The 19606-nt window shown below is 40.6% G+C and overlaps 3 protein-coding genes across 3 annotated transcripts in view; 2 read left to right on the forward strand and 1 right to left on the reverse strand.

Moving 5' to 3' along the window:
- LOC306752390 (peroxisomal succinyl-coenzyme A thioesterase-like) overlaps window positions 1-2541 on the reverse strand; it is a gene marked incomplete at both ends in the record, with an annotated part of 7813 nt that extends 5272 nt beyond the window's left edge. The window contains 7 exons of the mRNA XM_079236142.1: window positions 436-529; window positions 614-696; window positions 788-907; window positions 1059-1222; window positions 1322-1512; window positions 2023-2122; window positions 2349-2541. Coding sequence (XP_079092268.1) covers window positions 436-529; window positions 614-696; window positions 788-907; window positions 1059-1222; window positions 1322-1512; window positions 2023-2122; window positions 2349-2541 — 945 coding nt within the window. The remainder of the gene's footprint in view (window positions 1-435; window positions 530-613; window positions 697-787; window positions 908-1058; window positions 1223-1321; window positions 1513-2022; window positions 2123-2348) is intronic.
- Window positions 2542-4265: 1724 nt separating this feature from the next.
- Window positions 4266-9223, forward strand: ssbp1 (single-stranded DNA binding protein 1). Its single transcript, XM_079236245.1, has 7 exons — window positions 4266-4278; window positions 4988-5058; window positions 5596-5653; window positions 6121-6261; window positions 7614-7701; window positions 8092-8180; window positions 8313-9223. The coding sequence occupies exons 2-7, from the start codon at window positions 5035-5037 to the stop codon at window positions 8354-8356; spliced, it is 444 nt and encodes a 147-aa protein (XP_079092371.1). The 5' UTR covers window positions 4266-4278; window positions 4988-5034; the 3' UTR covers window positions 8357-9223.
- A 1272-nt stretch (window positions 9224-10495) lies between these two features.
- Window positions 10496-19606, forward strand: part of creb3l2 (cAMP responsive element binding protein 3-like 2) — a gene marked incomplete at its 5' end in the record, with an annotated part of 32001 nt that continues 22890 nt past the window's right edge. The window contains one exon of the mRNA XM_079236469.1: window positions 10496-10591. Within this exon, the coding sequence (XP_079092595.1) occupies window positions 10496-10591 (96 nt within the window). The remainder of the gene's footprint in view (window positions 10592-19606) is intronic.

The raw sequence follows: 19606 nt of genomic DNA on the forward strand, positions 1-19606 counted from the left end.
CAACTTAAAACACACTGTAAAAGGGTTGTCCACCTGTCAATCACCTTGTAGCCCCGCCTTAAAGCATACTCTGCTTTTTGGTCCGTTTGACTCTAAATGACCATAACTTACTAAATGAACATCATGCTGTATTGAAGAAGACTTGAAACTAGAGATTGAGACATAAACTCATGTTTACTGAGGGAATACATCATGAGAGAAGTAGAGTCATTTATTTAGACTTCTATACAACCAGAGGAGTCGCCCCCTGGTGGACATTAGAGAGAATCAGGCACCAAAAATGGATATTTTTGTCTGACGTTGGACATTGAAACGTTTATTTGTTTACACTTTGAAACTTGTCGTGCCGTATGAGTCTTTAATGAAAGGCGGAGATCTGTTCAAGCAAACCAATATATAGTCTCCTTGTGAGTCAACAGTGCAACATGTACTTACATCCAGTTTCTGTGAGAGATCCTCAGGAATCGGTAGAAACATACCTCGCCATATCTCACGGTTGTGCTCATCCACACGCAGCTTGTGAGCATTCCTGCCATTACAAGTAAGTCACCATGATATCAGTCCAACTGTGTGCACTGGCTTTATGTTAATGCCAGAATAACACAATACCTACAAGACCATCATGTGATAGAATGCTTGGAGGTCCGCCTCTCGTGGATAAAGGTGGATGCCGCTGACACACACGCAACAACGAGGCTGGAACAAAACAACGATGCACTCTTTAGACACCGGACCGCCATCTGGATCTCCACGTTCTGCAGGTTTTACATTTTGGTTTGCTACTTGCCTTGATAACTCTGCTATTGACTGCCAAGTTTTTGGTCACAATCGAGCCGAGGGAAAGACCAAAAATTCCAACTCTGTCCGGGATCACTTGAGGATGTTCACTGACGATATTAAACGCCGTCTGTGCAGAAGTAGATGACGGTAAAGTTAAGAAACGATACATCGTTTAAAGACGTTCCTCACCAAGTGTGTATGAAGCAACATGTTGACCAGGAGACACCTAAAATTGAAATATGAATCACATATATATATATATATATACACACACACACCTCAAAGTAGTCGAACTGTTTGTCGGCTGACTTCAGTTCACAGGCGGCGAAATATTCCAGCGCCAAAGTAGCGTAGCCGCGAGACGCCAGCAGGGCTGAGCGATACTCAAACAGCCCTCCACCTCCTCCCCACATGTCCAACAGGCCGGGGAAGGGTCCTGGACCTGAGGCACGGAGGAAGCAATTATCTAATCCGGCTAAAACATGGATCTTTAGAGCCACGAACAGACGACAAGAGGAGGACAGATGTTTCTCAGCAGCACCTGGAGGTATAAACAGCGTCCCTCGCACTCCTTTCTCTCTGATTTCAATCCTCCGGACTCCTGGACCCACGTACCACCTCTCTGTGAGCGCCGAGGCCAGAGGAACCCGCTCCCCGAAGCCCTCCTCCACGTGTCCCCTGTGGACCGAGATGTTGACCAGCTGGGGGCTGCAGACGTTCTTCTTTCTCAACCTTGACAGGTGAAGAGATTCACGGTGTGTTAATGACGCCTGGAGCCTCCAGCGGAGAGGAGCAGCTCACTTCTTTCTAACAACATCAACAACACACGCTAGGTTTCAGTTGACACGATACAGACGTATTCATTTCACCTGCTCACCTGTGGGTCCACAGCCAAAGTATTAAAGCTGAGCCCTTAAGGCACAGGCTTATCAAGCACATTACCTACATCTGACTTCTCACTTGTGAGGATTTGCTGCTTTTCTTTGTCTCATGTGATATTAAATGAATTATTTTGATGTTTTGGACTATTGATCAGAATAAAAAGCTATTCAAAGATGCCAGTTTGGGCTTTAAGAGACTCTAACAGGTCTGTTTCCGTATTTATTTATTACATTTCTGACGAGGGTTGTTCACAGATCCAGTGTGAGGACAGAGAATCAATATTGTTTCATTAATCACAGGAGAAGAAGACAATTCATTGTGTTTTTGATTCAGGGGATATTCCCCAGCATGGCGTTTTACCGGAGGCCTTCGCGGCTTCCTGGGACGGGACGCATACTCCACAACAAGCCCATCGCTTCTTTTCCCGTGTACGTTCCCCCAAAACTGAAATCCTCTGCAACTATAAACATATTTTACAAAATACAAGAAAAATACAAGAAAACCAACAAGCAAATTAGCCATAAAGTGAAGCACAGACATCCAATGTTTTTGTGTTTAGCCTCTTGTAGATTTAAAACACACTCCAATATATATATATATATATATATATATATATATATATATATATATATATATATATATATTAAAGTGGTTTTGAGGAAATAAAGAAAAGGAGGAGAACCCACGAGACACGGATCCTCTGGAGTCGCTGACGTAGTGTCCGAAGGCCTCCCAGAGGTCCTCGTCCTCGGAGCGGTGGAGGGAGTGAAGTGTTACCGGAGAGCCCGGAGGCAGATTCTGCACCGCCACTCTGAACGTCTCATCCACCAGAGCCCGAGAGGGGACGACGGAGAGGACCGGGGGAACCGCCTGGGACATGGTGGACGGTGGTCTGCGGAGAAAAGGCTGCGTGAACAACTGAACAAAATAATATGGGAAGAGTAGCAGATATGTCCACACCGTGGCTGTGGGACAGTGTGTGTCTGACCTTGGCCGTGTGTCTGATGTGTCTGACCTTGGCATTGGGACAGTGTGTGGATGGAATTGGGCCACACTGTTACATTTGTGTTCCAAAGGAAACAACAATGTGTCTCTGCAGCCACATCAATAAAAGTAAAAAAGTAATTTGTTTTACATAAAGCCTTGCGTTATTTTAAATGTATTTAGAATATCTATTCTGTGATTTATAAGCAGCTACGGAAAAAGTATCAATTGAATAAAAGTAGTAAGAACTTTACCGGAGTTAGGGGAAGGTTTCCTCGACCACAAAAGCACGAACATCAAAGCATACTAAAAAGTTAAAAGTACTCAATATGCAGAATCACATACCAATAACTTCACCAAAAGAACTCACAGGTTGAGGGACGTTGCCAGCAGGTCCTCGAGGGCTCAGGGAAATCTGCAAATGCCTCTGAGCTCTCTGGTGGACTTTAAACTCTTTACACTTTTCTTAAAGGAGACTTTTCCTCGCAGAAACATAAAGAAACATGTTGAGCCCTAAACCCTAATCCAGCAGGATACGGTCGTACGGTCATTTTATTTATTTCCAATGCAATTTGGTGGACATGCATTAAATTATTATTGTACAGTTGATTGTAATGTATAAACATTACATGAAATGGACTTTAAACCAAACTTGACACTTGTATTACTTATTAAACAAAAAAAAACTCAAAGTAGGAATTGTCACTTGGTCATAGGTCACAAAGAAAATCTCGTAGTGCAAGAAAATCCTGTTTAGGTTGCAACTGTAATGAAGTAATTGAAAAATAACTTAAGAACATTTTCCTTATTCAATCTTGGCCTATACAATTAGATCAATATAACTTTTTTGTAAGGCTAAAAGTGACAGAGGTTATAGTGATTTTTATAGGTAGTAGTTCATTAAGATAAGATAAGATAATCCTTATATAATCCTTTATTAGTCCCGCAGTGGGGAAAGTGCAGGATTACAGCAGCAAGAGAAAAGTAATATAGATAAACAGTAAAACAGTAATAAAACAGTAAATCATCTACAATAGCAGTATTATATACAGAGACAGTAGAACAATTTATTTAAAATGTATTTATGTTGCACCAGTTGAAATAAGTGACCAAAGTGTTTTTAAATTAATTAAAGTCACACCATGAAGTACAGGATATTATCTGATTTGGAAATCAAGAACATTTAAATGTGGTCATTCATGAAACTCCAGGTACAATCCATTTTTGTTGTTTTTTTCAATTAACTCCTGTGATTTATATAATATTTTTGTGTGTTTTGTGATTTCTGTCTGCTGTGATGATCAGATACCTGGGTGAACATGTTACTTGTTCGATAAATAATTATAAATGAGAGGAAATACTTCTTTAGAATCAGAAAACACTTTATTAGCCCGGATTTTTACTTTAATTAAAGAGTTCCACTATCAGAAAAGAGATATGGGTATTTTAAATTATACAATATTATTTAATTAAAATGTATATATTGGTCTAAACCGACAATTATGATGATTAAATGTTAAGTAAGTTACGATGCGGAACTTGAACGACTTCCGGTAGGTGGTCGGACCCGTGTTAGAGACGGACCGGAAACAGCGTGAGGTTACCGAAGACCGCTCTGAAGTCTTGCACCTGGTAAGTTTCCAACAGGCTTTTCGTGTCCTTCTTTCGGCGCTTTTACAGCGTTTTCTACCCAAAACGCGACCGTGTTGTCGGCTGTTCATCTCCCGGAACCTAGAAACCGGAAAAGGTTAATTTAAAAATTGTAACGTTTTAGTTTTTTTGGTCGTTTTCACATCCTTTATGGCGGGAGAGCCTCTGGGAGCCTCATTGTGTTGTGACTTTGAGTCCACGCTCACATGTTTGGTTCTTCTGCCTGTCTGTCCCCAGGATCCGGCCTAAAATCTGTTTATTTAACAGCTAGCCGCAGCTAATCTTGTTGTAATCATGACTTTAAACACAAAGTAATTCGTTAGGCTGTTAAGTAGATAACCATTAAGCTCTTAGCAATGTTGTGTACCAGCTTTTTTTAATCATAGTTTTACTTTTTCATCAATGCTTTGTCAACGATTTAGCTTGTTGGATACAATTCAAATCCATATTCCTGCTATGAATCCTCCCTTTTGTGTGTATTTTACATCCCTGTTGTACAACATTAAATTAACTTTGGAGATCATAATGTTACATTTCTATTAAAATTGTTGATTAAACTGTATGATTATGTTGCTTAAATATAACCGGCAATTCTCAATATATCTACTTTTAGAAGCTTGATGTAAATGTCAAAGTTGTGCAGCTGCTTGAATACTCTTCTATCTTTGAGATGTTGTTTGTTGTTTTTCAGATCCGTCTCTTAAAAGTCCCCCAGCTGTCTGTGCAGTAGTTGACAAGATGTTGAGAAGCGCGTCTGCACAGGTGAGAATGAAAGCAATTGTTACTGTGCAAGTTCGTTTCGTTTGTCAATATTTTTTGTTAGTTATTTGGTGTGTAAAATCGGTGTTTTCCAAAGCTCATGTTCACATCCTTGAATGTCTGTTTTTAAACCGTCATAACAGAGTAAAGAAACGAGAAATTATTCACATTTAAGATGCTGGAATCAGATAATTTTCACTATAAATAAGCCACTCAAAAGGATTAATTGACTTGAATTTGATAGTTGACAACCAACTAGACCGCATTTGTTATACTGTGCCTATCTATCTATCCATCCATACTTTATCGAAAGGAAATCCTGAGCACTATTAGCATTATCTGAGACTTTATTAATTGGACGTGCAGACACTATTTTTAGCCATGCATTTAAATTCCTAGTTAATAATTGCATTGTACACCCAAAGAAGAAGTTGATGAGAATGAAGGGATGGAAACGTTCAGGTGTGTGCAGGGAGATGCTCACGAGAGCTGTATACTTTCGGCTTTACAAAGTGAATATTTCATCCCGTCCCTCCACAGATCTTCCGACAGGTGGTGAGAAACAGGAGCACCGACACCAGCCTCATCCTGGAGAGATGTGAGTCCACTTTCTGTCCTGGAGGAGAAGGATTTGAACCTCCCTCAATACGCATATCTGTCCATTTCTTTTCCCCCTCTAGAGGCTCTAACCTTAACTAATTTAAGTCTTCAAGCCACTCGAGGGAGAACATGTTTGAACGCATGTTCTGCCACAAACAAATCCACTGTCCATTCCAGTCTTTTTCAATACATTTATTCCGTCACACCATAGCATAAAATCACCTTACATGTTGGTCACAGCACAGGATCAAACACAACCACGTTGATGCGATCACAAGGACACGTCCACGGTCAAAAACTATTTTGCTTCCCATCCACACACCTGTTCCCATTAGCAGGCACCTACCTAAATGCCTTTTGAACTGAAGGTGCCACCCTGTGTTCAAATGCAGGAACTGCATGTCCTCAAACAACAAACTACATTATGGCTCCAACACCCACTAAGATTTGATGTCTTTATTCCAGCGATAAACCGCGTGCAGCTGCTGGGCCGAGTGGGTCAGGACCCGGTGATGAGACAAGTGGAGGGTCGTAACCCGGTGACCATCTTCTCAATAGCGACCAATGAAATGTGGCGCTCCGGAGACGGAGAGACGAGCGCAACAGGTACAATGACAAGTGATGCTCAATGACAGAAAAACACAGAATAACAGTATTTTATTTATATAAATAATCAGTTTGTTATGACGTAAACTTGCTGTGCTTTACGGTGAAAATTCTTCTGCAAAGGTGGTGAGAAATCCACATGAACTTTCAGTTTGCTCGTGAAAAAGTAGTTGACTGTGACAGATCTCAGGTCAGCAGATGAAACTAACAAAAAGCAGCGTCGCCAGATCTGAATATTAAAGTAAGTTAGAAAACAACCTTCTGATGACTCGCCCAAAATATATATTCAGCCATTTAAGTTTCCTCAGTTCGCCGGCTCTCCTCACATCGGTTTAGTTTTAATTTAAAAACCAACCAACCAAGCTCTATTAACAAATTAAAACAATGTCCAAGTTATAGTTTTGTCACATTTATATTCCCATCCGATGTAAAACGTTAGGACAATAAAACTCCACCAAGGTCCAGTGAAAACTAATTCCAACTTTGGTGATTGTGCTCAAGTGTTTACTTTTTTTGGGTGCTGAGAAAATCTTTGTGCAAAATAAACCCTTAAAATATATAATTAGATTATCTGAAGAAGAAAAAATACCTAGTCACAGATCTGTAAATGGCTCGTGGAGATGAATACGAAAGGGTAATAAATAATCAGGCTATAATCTTTTTGAACTGACAGAAAATCATTCTTTAAATGACATAAAATAAATAATTTAAGGAAGGTGATGGAGTTACTTGTATATTGAGCTCAATCCGAATAAATCATGATTAAATGAGGTAAAATATTATAGATATAGTTGTAACTGTGCTCTGCCAGTCTCATGTTTCGCCACTAGAGGTCATTGTTTCACCTTCTGAAAGTGAGCGTATCATTCATTGTTGTTGAAAGTGAATTTAAACAGCACAGTATGACTATAATATCATATAATAACAGTAATAATGTGTCTGTCACTTATCTTTAATAGGCATGATGGAGGTTTACATTCACGGTTAACATACTGAATACTCATGATTTTTATTTTCACTGTTGTTGATATTATGTTTTCATTTTTAGTCATTTTTTATTTTTGGATTCAGGTTTATTGCCGAGTCGTTTTTAACATTTATAATTTAATATTTCGGTGCGTAACGATAAATATAGTTAAGCAAGTTAAGAATATTAGATATACATTTACAATAAAATAAATAAATAAATCACTATGTTATATATATTAGAAATAAATGTACAATGTCAAAGTAATAAACTGGGCGTTGCATGTTAAGAATATTACATTTTTAAAGAGCTGTGTGTAAATGTTCACAGAATAAAGAATAAGGATTGTTTCTCGATGATTCATGTGTTGTTGTTGTGACTCCAGGTGACATCAGTCAGAAGACGACGTGGCATCGCGTGTCGGTGTTCAAACCCGGTCTGAGAGACGTGGCCTACCAGTACGTCAAGAAAGGGTACGACCTGAAATACATTCATTTATTTTGTTGATGGTATACAGAAGAGAGGCGGACGGGAAGTTCCCCAGAAAACAAAAGGTTTAACGTGAGAATCAAAAGCTAGACGTCATGAAGCTCTATTATGGATTATTTATTTTAAACCTGCAGAGATGAGTTGATACTTTGAAGCTAAAGTAACTCCATCTGAGGGTCTAAAGCTGGCCAATATTAGATCATATTAGATTAAAGCTTTGAGAAATATGTTTCGTAATGCCAATAATTATCATAAATGTAGGTCCTTTGTGGCTCGAGGTTCATGGAGGTTTGCATAAGGACTCCAGGTAGCAAAGTTTGAGGCCCTTTTTATAGAGGAACCTTCGTGGGACTGATTAAAAGTCTCTGTTTCAGGTCCAGGATCCTTGTGGAGGGGAAACTGGACTACGGAGAATATGTGGACAAGAACCAGGTCAGACGCCAGGCCACCACCATCATCGCAGGTCAGACAACACACACACACACACACACACTTCTCTCAGACGTGCAACCTCTTCACTGGAATCTGAAGTAATGGCTGCGTATTATTTTACCTTCCTCATGTTCGGCTCAATGATTTCTGTCCTTCCCTCCAGACAACATCGTCTTCCTGAGCGACAACATCAAAGAGAGAACCTGAAGCTCTTTCCTCTTCGCCTCCAACGCGACAACAAGACGACATCTTTTTCGTATTCTCCAGTTTTATACATAAAAAATAAAGGAACTGACGTGCCCAAAGAGAAGGGGGACAGAATATGACGTGACACTCTGGTCATGTCTGGCGCCTCCTGTGGACCTTGAGGTCATCAAGAGAAGCAGAAAGCTTGTTGTAGTATAAATACACGTACTGATTATTGTTTTTCATTGAGCTACTTGTACATAATCGTGGTCAATTCATGGGATTTGTTTAGCATCCAAAAAGAAATACAGTTCATTTCCAGTTTTAAGTTCTACTGGCTTCTCTCTTCGTTGAATGTCGGCTGTCTTTCTGGCACGTCTCTTCATGCAAATGTCGTGTGCATGAAGGTTGTTGAACCGAAGAGAACGAGCAGATTACTGAAACGTCAGCATTCAAATTCTGTTTTTAGTTTCTCCTTTTTTCTCTGTTTTGTTTTACGGTTCACATCCCCGAGTTGTGCCGTTATAACGGAACATTTATGTATGGATTTGATGTTTTTTGTTTTTTTTATGTTTATCTACCCCTTGTTTTCTGCTTTGTTACTTTCTTCAGTTGTTATCTGTTTATCATGTCCTTCCTTCAGCTCACTACTGCGGGTTCATTTCTCTGTAATGGTTGGTATAATAGACCTTTTTTTATATATATATTCACTGTTTTTGTGTTCACATTTTTGTTCATCTGCCCCAATCATGTATCAATCAACCTCGATGTGTTGATAACTGTTGCAAAATTAACCTACAAAGCACCTGCTAGAGGAGAAAAGGCTACAAGTAACCATTAAAAACAAACTTAAAAAATGTAAAAAGAATTCAAATAAAATGTGAAATATTTGCATAAAAACATATAAAAGTGTACTTTATGAAACTAAGTATTGTTTAGTTAACTCTTATATTTTCGGTGGTGGACGTTGATTGGCTGCTTCTGGGTCACCGGGGGGCGGGTTTACGTCGAAGGTATTCTTGGCCTTAAGTGATTGGTCTCAGGAATAGTCAAAGTCTTTTCTGATTGGATGCGTCGCTTGTCAATCAAATAAAACACGGTCGACCGGGCTTTAAAAATTGGGAGCGATCTGATTGGTCGGACAGCCGTAGGTGGGCGGGCCAGAGAGACCTGTGGATTCGGTTTAAAGACGCTGCGTAACTATCACGGAATTTACCAGCGTGACACCGGAAATGGGTCGACGGGATTTAAAAATAAAAGCTCAAAATGTATTCGTAATGAAACAACAAAAAGCTAAAGAATGAGCTCAAAAAATTAGTTGAAACAATAAAACAACGGTCATTTTTTAACTCTGTTCTGGAGTTTTTGATCATATCACATGATCTTCTTCGGCAGATGGAGTTTGCAGAATTAGTCTTGAAATTGGATCAGATGCGACAGTTTTCAGTAAGGTTTAATCTTTCATCCGTTTTTATACACAAGTTTCTTTTAGTGTGTGGCTTTTATTTTGAAATTCAAAACCGAAAACTAGTTTGTTATTGTAGGTATTTGACGCTCGTGTCACAAACAGCTGGAACAGAAGAACCACTTCGCACTTTCTTTCTTTGAACCTTGCATTCAATCTCCAATATATTAAAGTGCATTTACGTTCACGGTCGTTCTCGCTTATTATTGATTTTCTTTTATTTCTTGAGTTTATTTTTCCACAGTTTCTCTGTGTTTTCTCCGTGACTCCGCCCATGCATTCCTGTGTGTCTGGGCTGTGAAGAAGAAGAGGAGGAGGAGGAGGAGGAGGAGGAGGAAAGGAAAGAGAGGCTGCAGAAAGCTGAACCAGAGAGGAGATGATTATCAACAACAATAACGCGCAGCTTCGACCGGACTGCTGCCGCCTTCTGACACATCGAGTCTAAACCAACCTGGACGTGTTTCTATTTGTTTGACTTATTTCCTCTTACAAGTTGTTGGAAACTTCTTTTTTTTTACACCGGAGTTGGAGCTTTTTCTTGGGGGGGGGGAGAGAGTTTTGGTTTTCAGTCCGAACTGCATTGCAACAAAACACCCGGCGCGTTTTTTTGTTTTATTTACTGCCGCAAAAACAACAACAACCCGGCTAAAAAAGCAGCGGAGAGACAGAGAGATATAGTGCGCGCGGAGGAAACCATGGAGCTCCTGGACAGCAGTGAGCCGTTTCTCCACTGGGACCGGAACCTCAGCGAGCTGTCCGAGGCCGGAGAGATCGACCGGCTCTACACCAACGTGAGTTATCGATCAGGGGGAAGGACATGTGTCGATCAGGGCCTGCGGATTGGCTGTGTAGCCTGTCAGTGAGAAATAATCGTGTGTGCGCGTGTGTGTGTGCGCGCGCGCCTGGCTCTCCGTTCACAACTTTAGCCTTGAGGTCCAAGATGCAACTTTCTTTTGATGATTTCTCAGCCTCTTTTTCCTTGAAACACATTTTTATTTTTTTAGCAAGATGGAGACAAAGTATTCAAATAAAAGTGTTTATGCAAACAATAATTTAAAGATATATGAATGAGCACTTGGGATGGGGATATATGTGATTTAAGAAAAATAATAAACACATGATCTTTGTTTAGTATTGGACTATAGAGCTGCACTTAATGATTGATTTCCATTTATCGACAATCCTTTAATCAATAAAAATGTCAATTTTTTTTTGTTGTTGAAAACAGCCATTGGAAGTTCCCAGAGTCCAAGATGATGTCATCAAACTGTAAAAAAGAACAAAGATGTTTTGTTCACTTCAAATTCGATCAATATAAAACAGAAAATGAGCACCTATTCACATTTGAGAAGCTGGAAATATAAACATATTTGGCCTTTTTGCACAAATTAATTGAAATACAAATGCAACTGATGTGCATGGATACATCACAGTGGTTGTAACTTTGTTTTGAAGCAATAGATGACATGGCCAATCAATTAAATGACAAGAATAGGGTGAAAACGTTCTCTGAGGCCAGAACCAATCATTATTCAAAGTAATGTACTCAAGTTAAAGTAACGTAGCACACGCTCACGTTTGATTTGAGATCCTGGAAACAGAATATTTTGTATTTTTGCTTCATAAATGTTTAAAATTGTCATTTTTCTGTCATTGAAAGACAAAATACAAGTTTTCTGAGGACATGGAACTTCAAAATAAGAGTCCTGATGTTCTTTTAGTGTCTTGTGATGAACATTTAGGTCAGAAAGGTTATAACTCAGATTCTTTATTTATTAACAGACTTTTTTATATGATATTTTTCCATTCGTCAGGTTCCTCACTTTCTCACTTTCCATCGTCACATTTGTCCACACTGACGAGTTGAAAATGTGGCATTAGTTGTATTTTACAAACGTTATTTCTAGGAGACGGTGTTGAATAGTTTGTGAACATGTTTTGAGTCGAAAGATGTAAAGTTCTTGTGCACATTTTCTCCCCATTTTGCAGAAAAATTCCACTTTTTAATAGAAATAAGTTGCACACGCAGCATCTCCTCAGGAAAACTGCTTTAAAATGGCCTTCAGTTATGTAACTCGAAGTGTGTCGCTCAGCCATGTGTGTCTCTGTGTGTGTGCGCGTTTGTGTGTGCGTTTGTGTGTGTGTGTGTGTGTGCGCGCGTGTGTGTGTGTGTGTGTGTGTGTGTGTGTGTGTGTGTGTGTGTGTGTGTGTGTGTGAAGACGTTAGGAGGGAGCATTTGGGTTTACAAGGGAAAAATCCAGCTGGCTTGCAGGATAGGAATCAGACACCACAGAGGCCTATTGAGCCCTGAGACTGACACACACACACACACACACACACACGCACACGCACACTCTCTCTCTTCTAGGACGACCTGCAGACAGGTAAAGACTTGTGCTGGTAAAACTTCAAAGCTTTCAAGCTGTGAATGCCGGGCCTCTAAGCGGGTCCCGAGGCTACGACTCCTGCAGCATCGAACCACCGATGCAGCTGTTGATCGTTTACAGCACGTTTTTGTCCTGCTGATCAACGTTTTATTAAGTGATGAGAACATAAATCTTCCACAGGGCTTCAGAAAATAATCAGCTAAATGGTAAAAAACAATAACGGAATAGGTTCCTGAATAAACAGGAAATAATAAACAGCAGCTGCTCAAGTACTGTGATTAAGTACTTTTAGTACTTGCACTCTACTTAAGATGTACTTCACATTTCAGAGGGAAATATAGTACTTCACTCCATTTATTTGAGATTATATACACACAAAACATAATTTGCTATATGATACAATGCAGTACTATACTACTAATCTACCCAGTAGTACACAAAGTACAGTAAGACGAACTGCAACATTATAACTGTAATAATGAGTACTTTTTGATAATCCTTCAGGGCTTTTACTCGTAGTGTAGTATTTTTCAGGCTGTTGTGTTTCTACCAACAAACGGTGACCAGTCGGGAAGTGTCTCATGAAAGTTGCATTATGGGAAATGCAGTGTTTTTGGAGCTTGACGACAGGTATCTCTACTTCTGCTGCTACGATTTTGATGAATCTGTTGAACATTTGCCGCTCAAACTTTATGAAAGTGCCGTTCTAAGATTCACATCCGGTAATCTTTTGCATTTAAGGGATAATTTATTCCAACTTGCGTCTTTTATTCGAGTAGTTTTATCCATCATTTCTTGAACTTCTAATGGCATTCAAATTCACATGATCTAACCCGCTTTAAAGGGCCAGTGTGTAGCATTTAGCAGGAATAGAAATAATATTAGAAAACACATTTTAATTTGTGTATAATCATCTGAAACTGAGAATCTTTGTGTTTTCATTGGCTGAGAACGAGTCCTTCATATTCAGACAGGGAGCGGGTCCTCTTGCCTCTTGTCGGCCATGTTGCACCTCCGTGTTTCTACGCTCGTCTTCCATGTTTTTATGTCACCTGAAGGCCACGGTAGTTCTCAGGGGGCAGAAAGTCGATACCGCCAGCCGCTGACTGACTTGCGTTGCTCCTATATTGGTGTTATTATGGTATGGCTACCGTGGGTTTGGAGTGGAAAGGGAGTCAGTTGGTTGCAATCTACAACCACAACGCTGGATGCTAGCACATGCTAAAGACTAGCCCTTTAAAGAATAATACAACAGGGTTCACACGGTCATGGAAAACCTGGAAAAGTCATGGAATTTTAAAATGCTTATTTCCAGGCCTGGAAAAGTCCTTGAAAAAAAAAAAAAATCCCCAAAGTTTTGGAAAAGTAATGTAAATGTGCTTTTAAAAGAAAGACGCTCAAAATATAACCAGGCATACGCTCTCATACTCAAATTATTAATACTACATTTCCTCACTTTTTCATATATACACTGAGATTTCACAAGGCTACACAAAGGCCAGGTTGTGTTCGGCAGCGGGACTAAGATGCCCTTGTCGGTGAGGTGAATATTCTATATATAGTAAAGCATGAATAGTATGTGTGTGTGGGTGGGGGAGGCATGAAGACGGCCCTGTTTGAATCCCGGGCAGCTTGAGAAGCAGACTGCAGCCTTTGTTGAGTCTCACCCTCACTTTCTCTCCCCGGGGGTTTTGTTGACGTGAGATTCCTCACGACAACGTAAAGCCTCTCGGTCGCTCGCACGTGTGGGATCCTCCATCTCAGCGCCGGCCAGACGTGTGTTGAAAAGCTCACATAATAATCAAGTTCCTCAGGTTTCAGAATGAAAACAAAGCATCGGTGCGAAGGAGGAGTTTCTTCTATTTGCTCCATTCATCAACACGTCTCTGACGCAAAAATAGACGCGTTTGTGTGACGCAACTTGAATCTATTTTAGGAAAGGGAAAACATGTTTCCGAAATCCATATTACACTAAGAAGGATTCTTGTTCATGTTTAAATGATTTCTTTCACATAATGTAAATACTGGGATTTAAAATGATGATGCAACTGATGTAAAACATAGATTTGACTGTTTCTTTTGCAATTACAATCCAGTTAAGGAGGACAACTTAAAGCTGCTATACGAGGAACTTTAACTTTGTGCTTTTGGCGGTCCCTGTGGTTGAAAGTGGTAGTGTCTCTGAGCACCAGGGTCCCTTTAGAAAACCTCTCATTTTACTACAGCGGGGTCCTGGTTCTGGTTCTCCCGTGCCTCCCTTCCCTCCTGCGGGTCCAGAAATACGTCTCCAGCAGCGCGGCGTCGGGGTCTCTGGTCTCTGCCGGATCTGGTTCTGTCCTCGGTGGACTGGCAAGCATTAATAGAGACAAACCATCTTCTCTCTGGTGGTCTTGTTTACCGATGAGGGCCACGTAGAGGACCGGTATCACATCGATACCGTTTCATAACCAGTTAAATGTTCCTCACAGTGACTTTAAAGTTGTATTATATTCCAGGCAGATCCTCCTCGCTTCAGCATGAGCCCCTCAAGTTGAAGTGTTTTTCTCCCTTCATGCTTTGATCAACCTGAACACCACAAAGTGTTTGTAGTCATGAATCGATGCCCAGCGGGGAGATAAATATCTTGGTTCGACCAAATGTCTGCTTTTGTGTTTAGGAAGTTCGGCTTCCTGTCAGATGGATCAGGAAGTAAACGAAGAGAAAGTGTCTTTTAACTGAAATGCTTGCTTCATGATCTTATTTATTTATATATATATATATATATATATATATATATATATATATATATATATATATACTTGTGTCTTGAAAAAAACTTGGCTCGGCGCTCAGCTCATTGTTTGTGGAGGGAAGACAAGGATATATATCACACACACACCCACAGCTCCAGGGCTGTGTGTGTGTGTGTGTGTGTGTGTGTGTGTGTGTGTGTGTGTGTGTGTGTGTGTGTGTGTGTATGCGTGCGTGCGTTTACATGACACACAGCTTGCCTGCAGTTAAAGACTCAGCTGTAATGCATAACTTGATGTAATGGCTTTGACGTGTGCTTCGAGGTACTTTACTGGAATATTTTTATTTTATGAAACTTTTAAACTGCTACTCTTTTTAGTCCCCTTTCTGTGCAGGTAAAACAACGTATCTCCAGATGTGTTGATGTTGAATGTTTGTAATGAACCGAAGGATGAAGTGTTTCCTTAATGTGTTGAGAAAATCCTCCTACTTCTTCAGATTAATAAACTCTCTAAAAAGCTGTTTGTTCTTTGTAGAGATACAAGGTTCTCACAGGACAGAAGCTACAAACACATGATGGGTTCATATAACATGATGCATCGATGTAGATTAAACTAGTTAACGGGATATAAAGGAGTTAAAACACAACGTGCACATTAATGCAGCAGAAACATAATACATAATGGTAAAACACTGACTGCAAAATCAATTACTTTACTTTTCAAACATAAAAAGTCAATTCTACTGATAATATCACTCATCAATTGAGTTTGGAGTATTTCCACAGTGTGGTATCTGTTCTTTTACTCAAGTACAGTGTATGAGTACACACACACACACTTAGGGTTGCTTTATTCAGCGAGAGCAAACACACGAGGAGTCGAAAGGTAAACAGCTTGATCCGTGTGCTCACAGAGCTCAGCCTGTTCTCCAGCAGGGCAGGGCATCCTGCTCGCCGGTGGCCTCGCTCTGTGTCTCTGTGAATGGTCCATGTGTCTGTGGTGTCAGTCCGTAGGCAGCACACACACACACACACACACACGCACACGCACACGCACACACACAGCAGCAGCCATAGTTTATAAACAGATAATGAATACGTGACGACATAATTTCACAACCGGTCACATTTTACAACCAATCAAAGTTCAAGTGTCTCCGATATTTCAGTTTTACTCGCATATCAAAGTACTATTCAGATCCTTTACTGGGGTAAAAGTACTAATAACCACACTGTGAAAATACTCCCCTACAAGTAAAAAATCCTGCATTCAAAACTTTACTTTAGTAAAAGTATTATCAGCAACATTTACTCAAAGTTCCCTATCAGTGTTTTACTATTATTAGCATTAGTAGCTTCTGTCCTGTGAGAACCTCGTATCTCTATAAAGAACAAACAGCCTTTTTAAAGAGTTTATTTAGCTGAAGACGTAGGAGGATCTTCTTCTCAACATCCTTCAGTTCATCACAAACACATCTGGAGATCCGTGGTTTTCACTGCACAGGAGGGGGATGAAAATCTGTAATATGTGAAGTAACTAAAGCTTGTAGTAGTACTTTAAACGTGTACTTGAGTCACTGTCCTTGGTCACATTCCACCTCCGTGTTCCAGCTTTAAATAATACAACCAGACCGGCCTGTCCATCAATAACTCGACTAAAGGAATGCACCTGTGTTGGATAATGAGTGTTATTACTGCAGGTGTGGAGCCGGATCTTCAGGTTGGGTCACTGAGAGTTGACTCTGTGAATGTGAAACGGACTAGTACAGTTAAATTAATACTTTCATTTAGGTTTTTTTTGCCAGCTTGCTAGTAGCTAGCTAGCTAGCTCGCTAGTAGCTAGCTAGCTCACTAATAGCTAGCTAGCATTTGTTGAGTTTGTTGCTACTACTACGAGGTATAGACAGGTGTATAAGAGGTTAGACTTATTAATGTAATATTTAAAATATATAGTCTTAGTCGAAAGTAGGAAAACCCAAGATAATTCCTCTTCAAGACAATAAATACACTGGTTGTAAATGTGAAGGCCGTTCTCGAAGAGTTTCAGGGTTTTGGGGTCTTACGGTCTGAAGGCTTCTCCTGAGCTTTTTCCACCCGTAAAATATATTTGGCAATTTGAACAATATCTGTCTCTTAAGTCACTGCAGCTCTAATCAGAGCCACCTTGCTGGCTTAAACTCTTTTGGCTTTAAAAGTGACAGCGGGTCAACATATGGTGTGCAAATGGACGCATGAAGGACACGTTTTCTTTCTCTCTCTCTTTTCTTTTTTCTTCTTCTTCAAATCTGATGAAACTTTTCCCCTGACTGTGAAAGTGGGCTGAAGTTTTTTGCTGCAGGCGGGCGGCCATTTGTGAGCCAAGCGAAGGTAGTAATCAGTGTGTGAGGGATCATTATGGAAAATCCACAGGAGCCTTGGTTCTTCGAGGCAAAGCTAAATTTACCTCCTCCGTCTGTAATTCTGTCTGTCTCTCTTGATTCTGCATTTTCCCCATCCCCCATCTGCCCCCTCCGTTTTTTCTTTAGTCACCATAAAAGGTTTAAAATGGATGTGTGTGTGTGTGTGTGTGTGTGTGTGTGTGTGTGTGTGTGTGTGGTTAGCAGGGTGTGAGCTTAATATCCTTGTGAGTAGCTTATACACCCAGCCCTGAAATGAGTCTGGAAGTTGTTGCCTGGCGAAAATGCATCTAACTCTCCACTCTTTCTTTTTTATTTATCAATTCTAGAATAATTTAATGTTGTGTACTGTAAAGTTGCATAATCGACAGTCTTTCGATGTAGTTTTTTGGGGGGTTTGAACATCAAAGTGCTGGAAGCCTGTAAAGTGTTTATTAAACAGTACGAGCTGTGAGACCCACTCAACTTTGATGATTTAGTTTTTTATGGATGTTGCAGCTCAAAGTGTACAATCGGCTCGAGACCGAAACCTCTCCATCCGCTGTCTAGTTTAACCTTTCACCCCTCTTTCCATCCCTCATCCTCCTCTTCCTCCTCCTTCGTCGCTCCTCCAGGGTGAGCTGAGTCAGGACGAGTCGGCTCTTGTCCAAAATGCCAGAAACTCCTCCATCGCTCCTTTTTTTAAGTCTTCTTTTTAACCTCCTTGTTTGAACTCTTCTTTCTTTGTGAACTTTGAGTTATTCCTCCTTCTCTTCCTCTCCAACGCTCTCTTTCTTTCTTTGCAACGGTTTACTTTATCGGTTTGTCTTTTTAAATTCACTTTTAAAGTCCATTTTCTCCCTTAAATTTCCACATGAACTGTTTAGAAACACAACAAATTGGGCTTTGTCTCAGTGCATTTTCTCCCTGCTGTTCCCACTGTAACACTGTGAGGATGTAACTGCTTCTATGCACATTGTTTCTTTCTTTTTGCTCACGTCAGAGGCCCTTTTCTCCTGCGACTCAGTGGAGTTCGCTCGATAGCATCCGAGTGTGAGAGGACCAAATTGTAAGCCGAGCACTTGAACATCGTCGTTTGATATAAAGTGTGATGAACTGTCCACTGTTCAAGAAGGGTGAGTTACAGTGAGCTGCAGAGAAAGGAACAGTTTGTGATGGAGAACGATAAGTACATTGAAAGCAACCTGGGAATAGACAATGGCAGATATATAAACATACAAAATATTGCATAAATATGATTTAAATACATGACATCAGAGGTGGAATCCACTTTTTAAAACCCATTTTCTGGTCAAATCATACTTGTCTCTGCATGCATTCCTCTAAAAGAACAACTCTGAACCTTTCCATTTGAGGAGACGTGAACAAGCCCATTCCTCCCTGCAAAGTTAAGTGTGTGTGTGCATGCATGTGTGTGTGTGCGTGTGTGCGTGTGACTTGACATTCAAGCGTGCCTCTACTTGGCAAACGTCTGCCTCTCTGCTTTGATGGAGGAATTAGGATCAGAGGCGCGCCCAGACAAGTTTCCCGTGAGTGATTGCCAGTGATTAAAGCGATCTCTCTATGGGGTACTCGAGACCGCCATTGCCCCAGTTTATTACCCAGAATCCAGCGGGAGATGGAGGCAGGAGACTCTCATCGTGACAACAAATGTTTTGTGCAGCAAAAATGAAGAGGAGAGGAGGTAGCAGGAAAAAAAACACAAAAGGAGAGCTGGAAAAACTAGAAAGGGGGAAGAGAGTTCACTGGTTGAGTTACGTGTGTGTGTGTGTGTGTGTGTGTGTGTGTGTGTGTGTGTGTGTGTGTGTGTGTGTGTGTGTGTGTGCGTGCGTGCGTGTAATGGTGCTTGATGACCAATCAGTGTTACAGTGCAGAGATGGAAAAAGTTATTGTGTGTTGACCCAGTTCATAACGAACGAACACACACACACACACACACACACACTCAGAAGACAGCTGTGCTTGTTTTTGCCACAGTCTCAGCTGTGTTTGAGGACAGGAAGTATCGTCTTGATTTGAGGATGCGTGGCCAGTGTTAAGTCCCATGTTATTATTATAATTGTTACTTACCATAATTTTACCATCTTCAAGTTAGAGTCGAGGAACAAAGATATGGAGACGAGGAAGAAGGATGCACATCAGGATACACTGACGATGCTTCGTGGGCTTCGTGGGCGTTGGGAAAGTTAAAATGCTGCCAGCCTTTGAGCTGATAGTGAAGCTTCTATCTGGTGAAGTCATTGTGTAACATCTGGAGGGTCAGTGTGTGTTTGGATGTGTGTGGGAAGTGTG

This window comes from Taurulus bubalis, assembly GCF_910589615.1.
Source record: "Taurulus bubalis genome assembly, chromosome: 20".
Lineage (NCBI taxonomy): Eukaryota > Metazoa > Chordata > Actinopteri > Perciformes > Cottidae > Taurulus > Taurulus bubalis.

What these genes read in the sequence shown, in the direction of transcription:
- ssbp1 (XM_079236245.1), top strand. Translation starts at nt 5,035, where the DNA reads ATGTTGAGAAGCGCGTCTGCACAG. An exon ending in CGGAGAGACGAGCGCAACAG is followed by an intron (nt 6,262 to 7,613) that starts GTACAATGACAA and finishes TTGTGACTCCAG; the next exon opens with GTGACATCAGTCAGAAGACG. An exon ending in GGCCACCACCATCATCGCAG is followed by an intron (nt 8,181 to 8,312) that starts GTCAGACAACAC and finishes CCTTCCCTCCAG; the next exon opens with ACAACATCGTCTTCCTGAGC.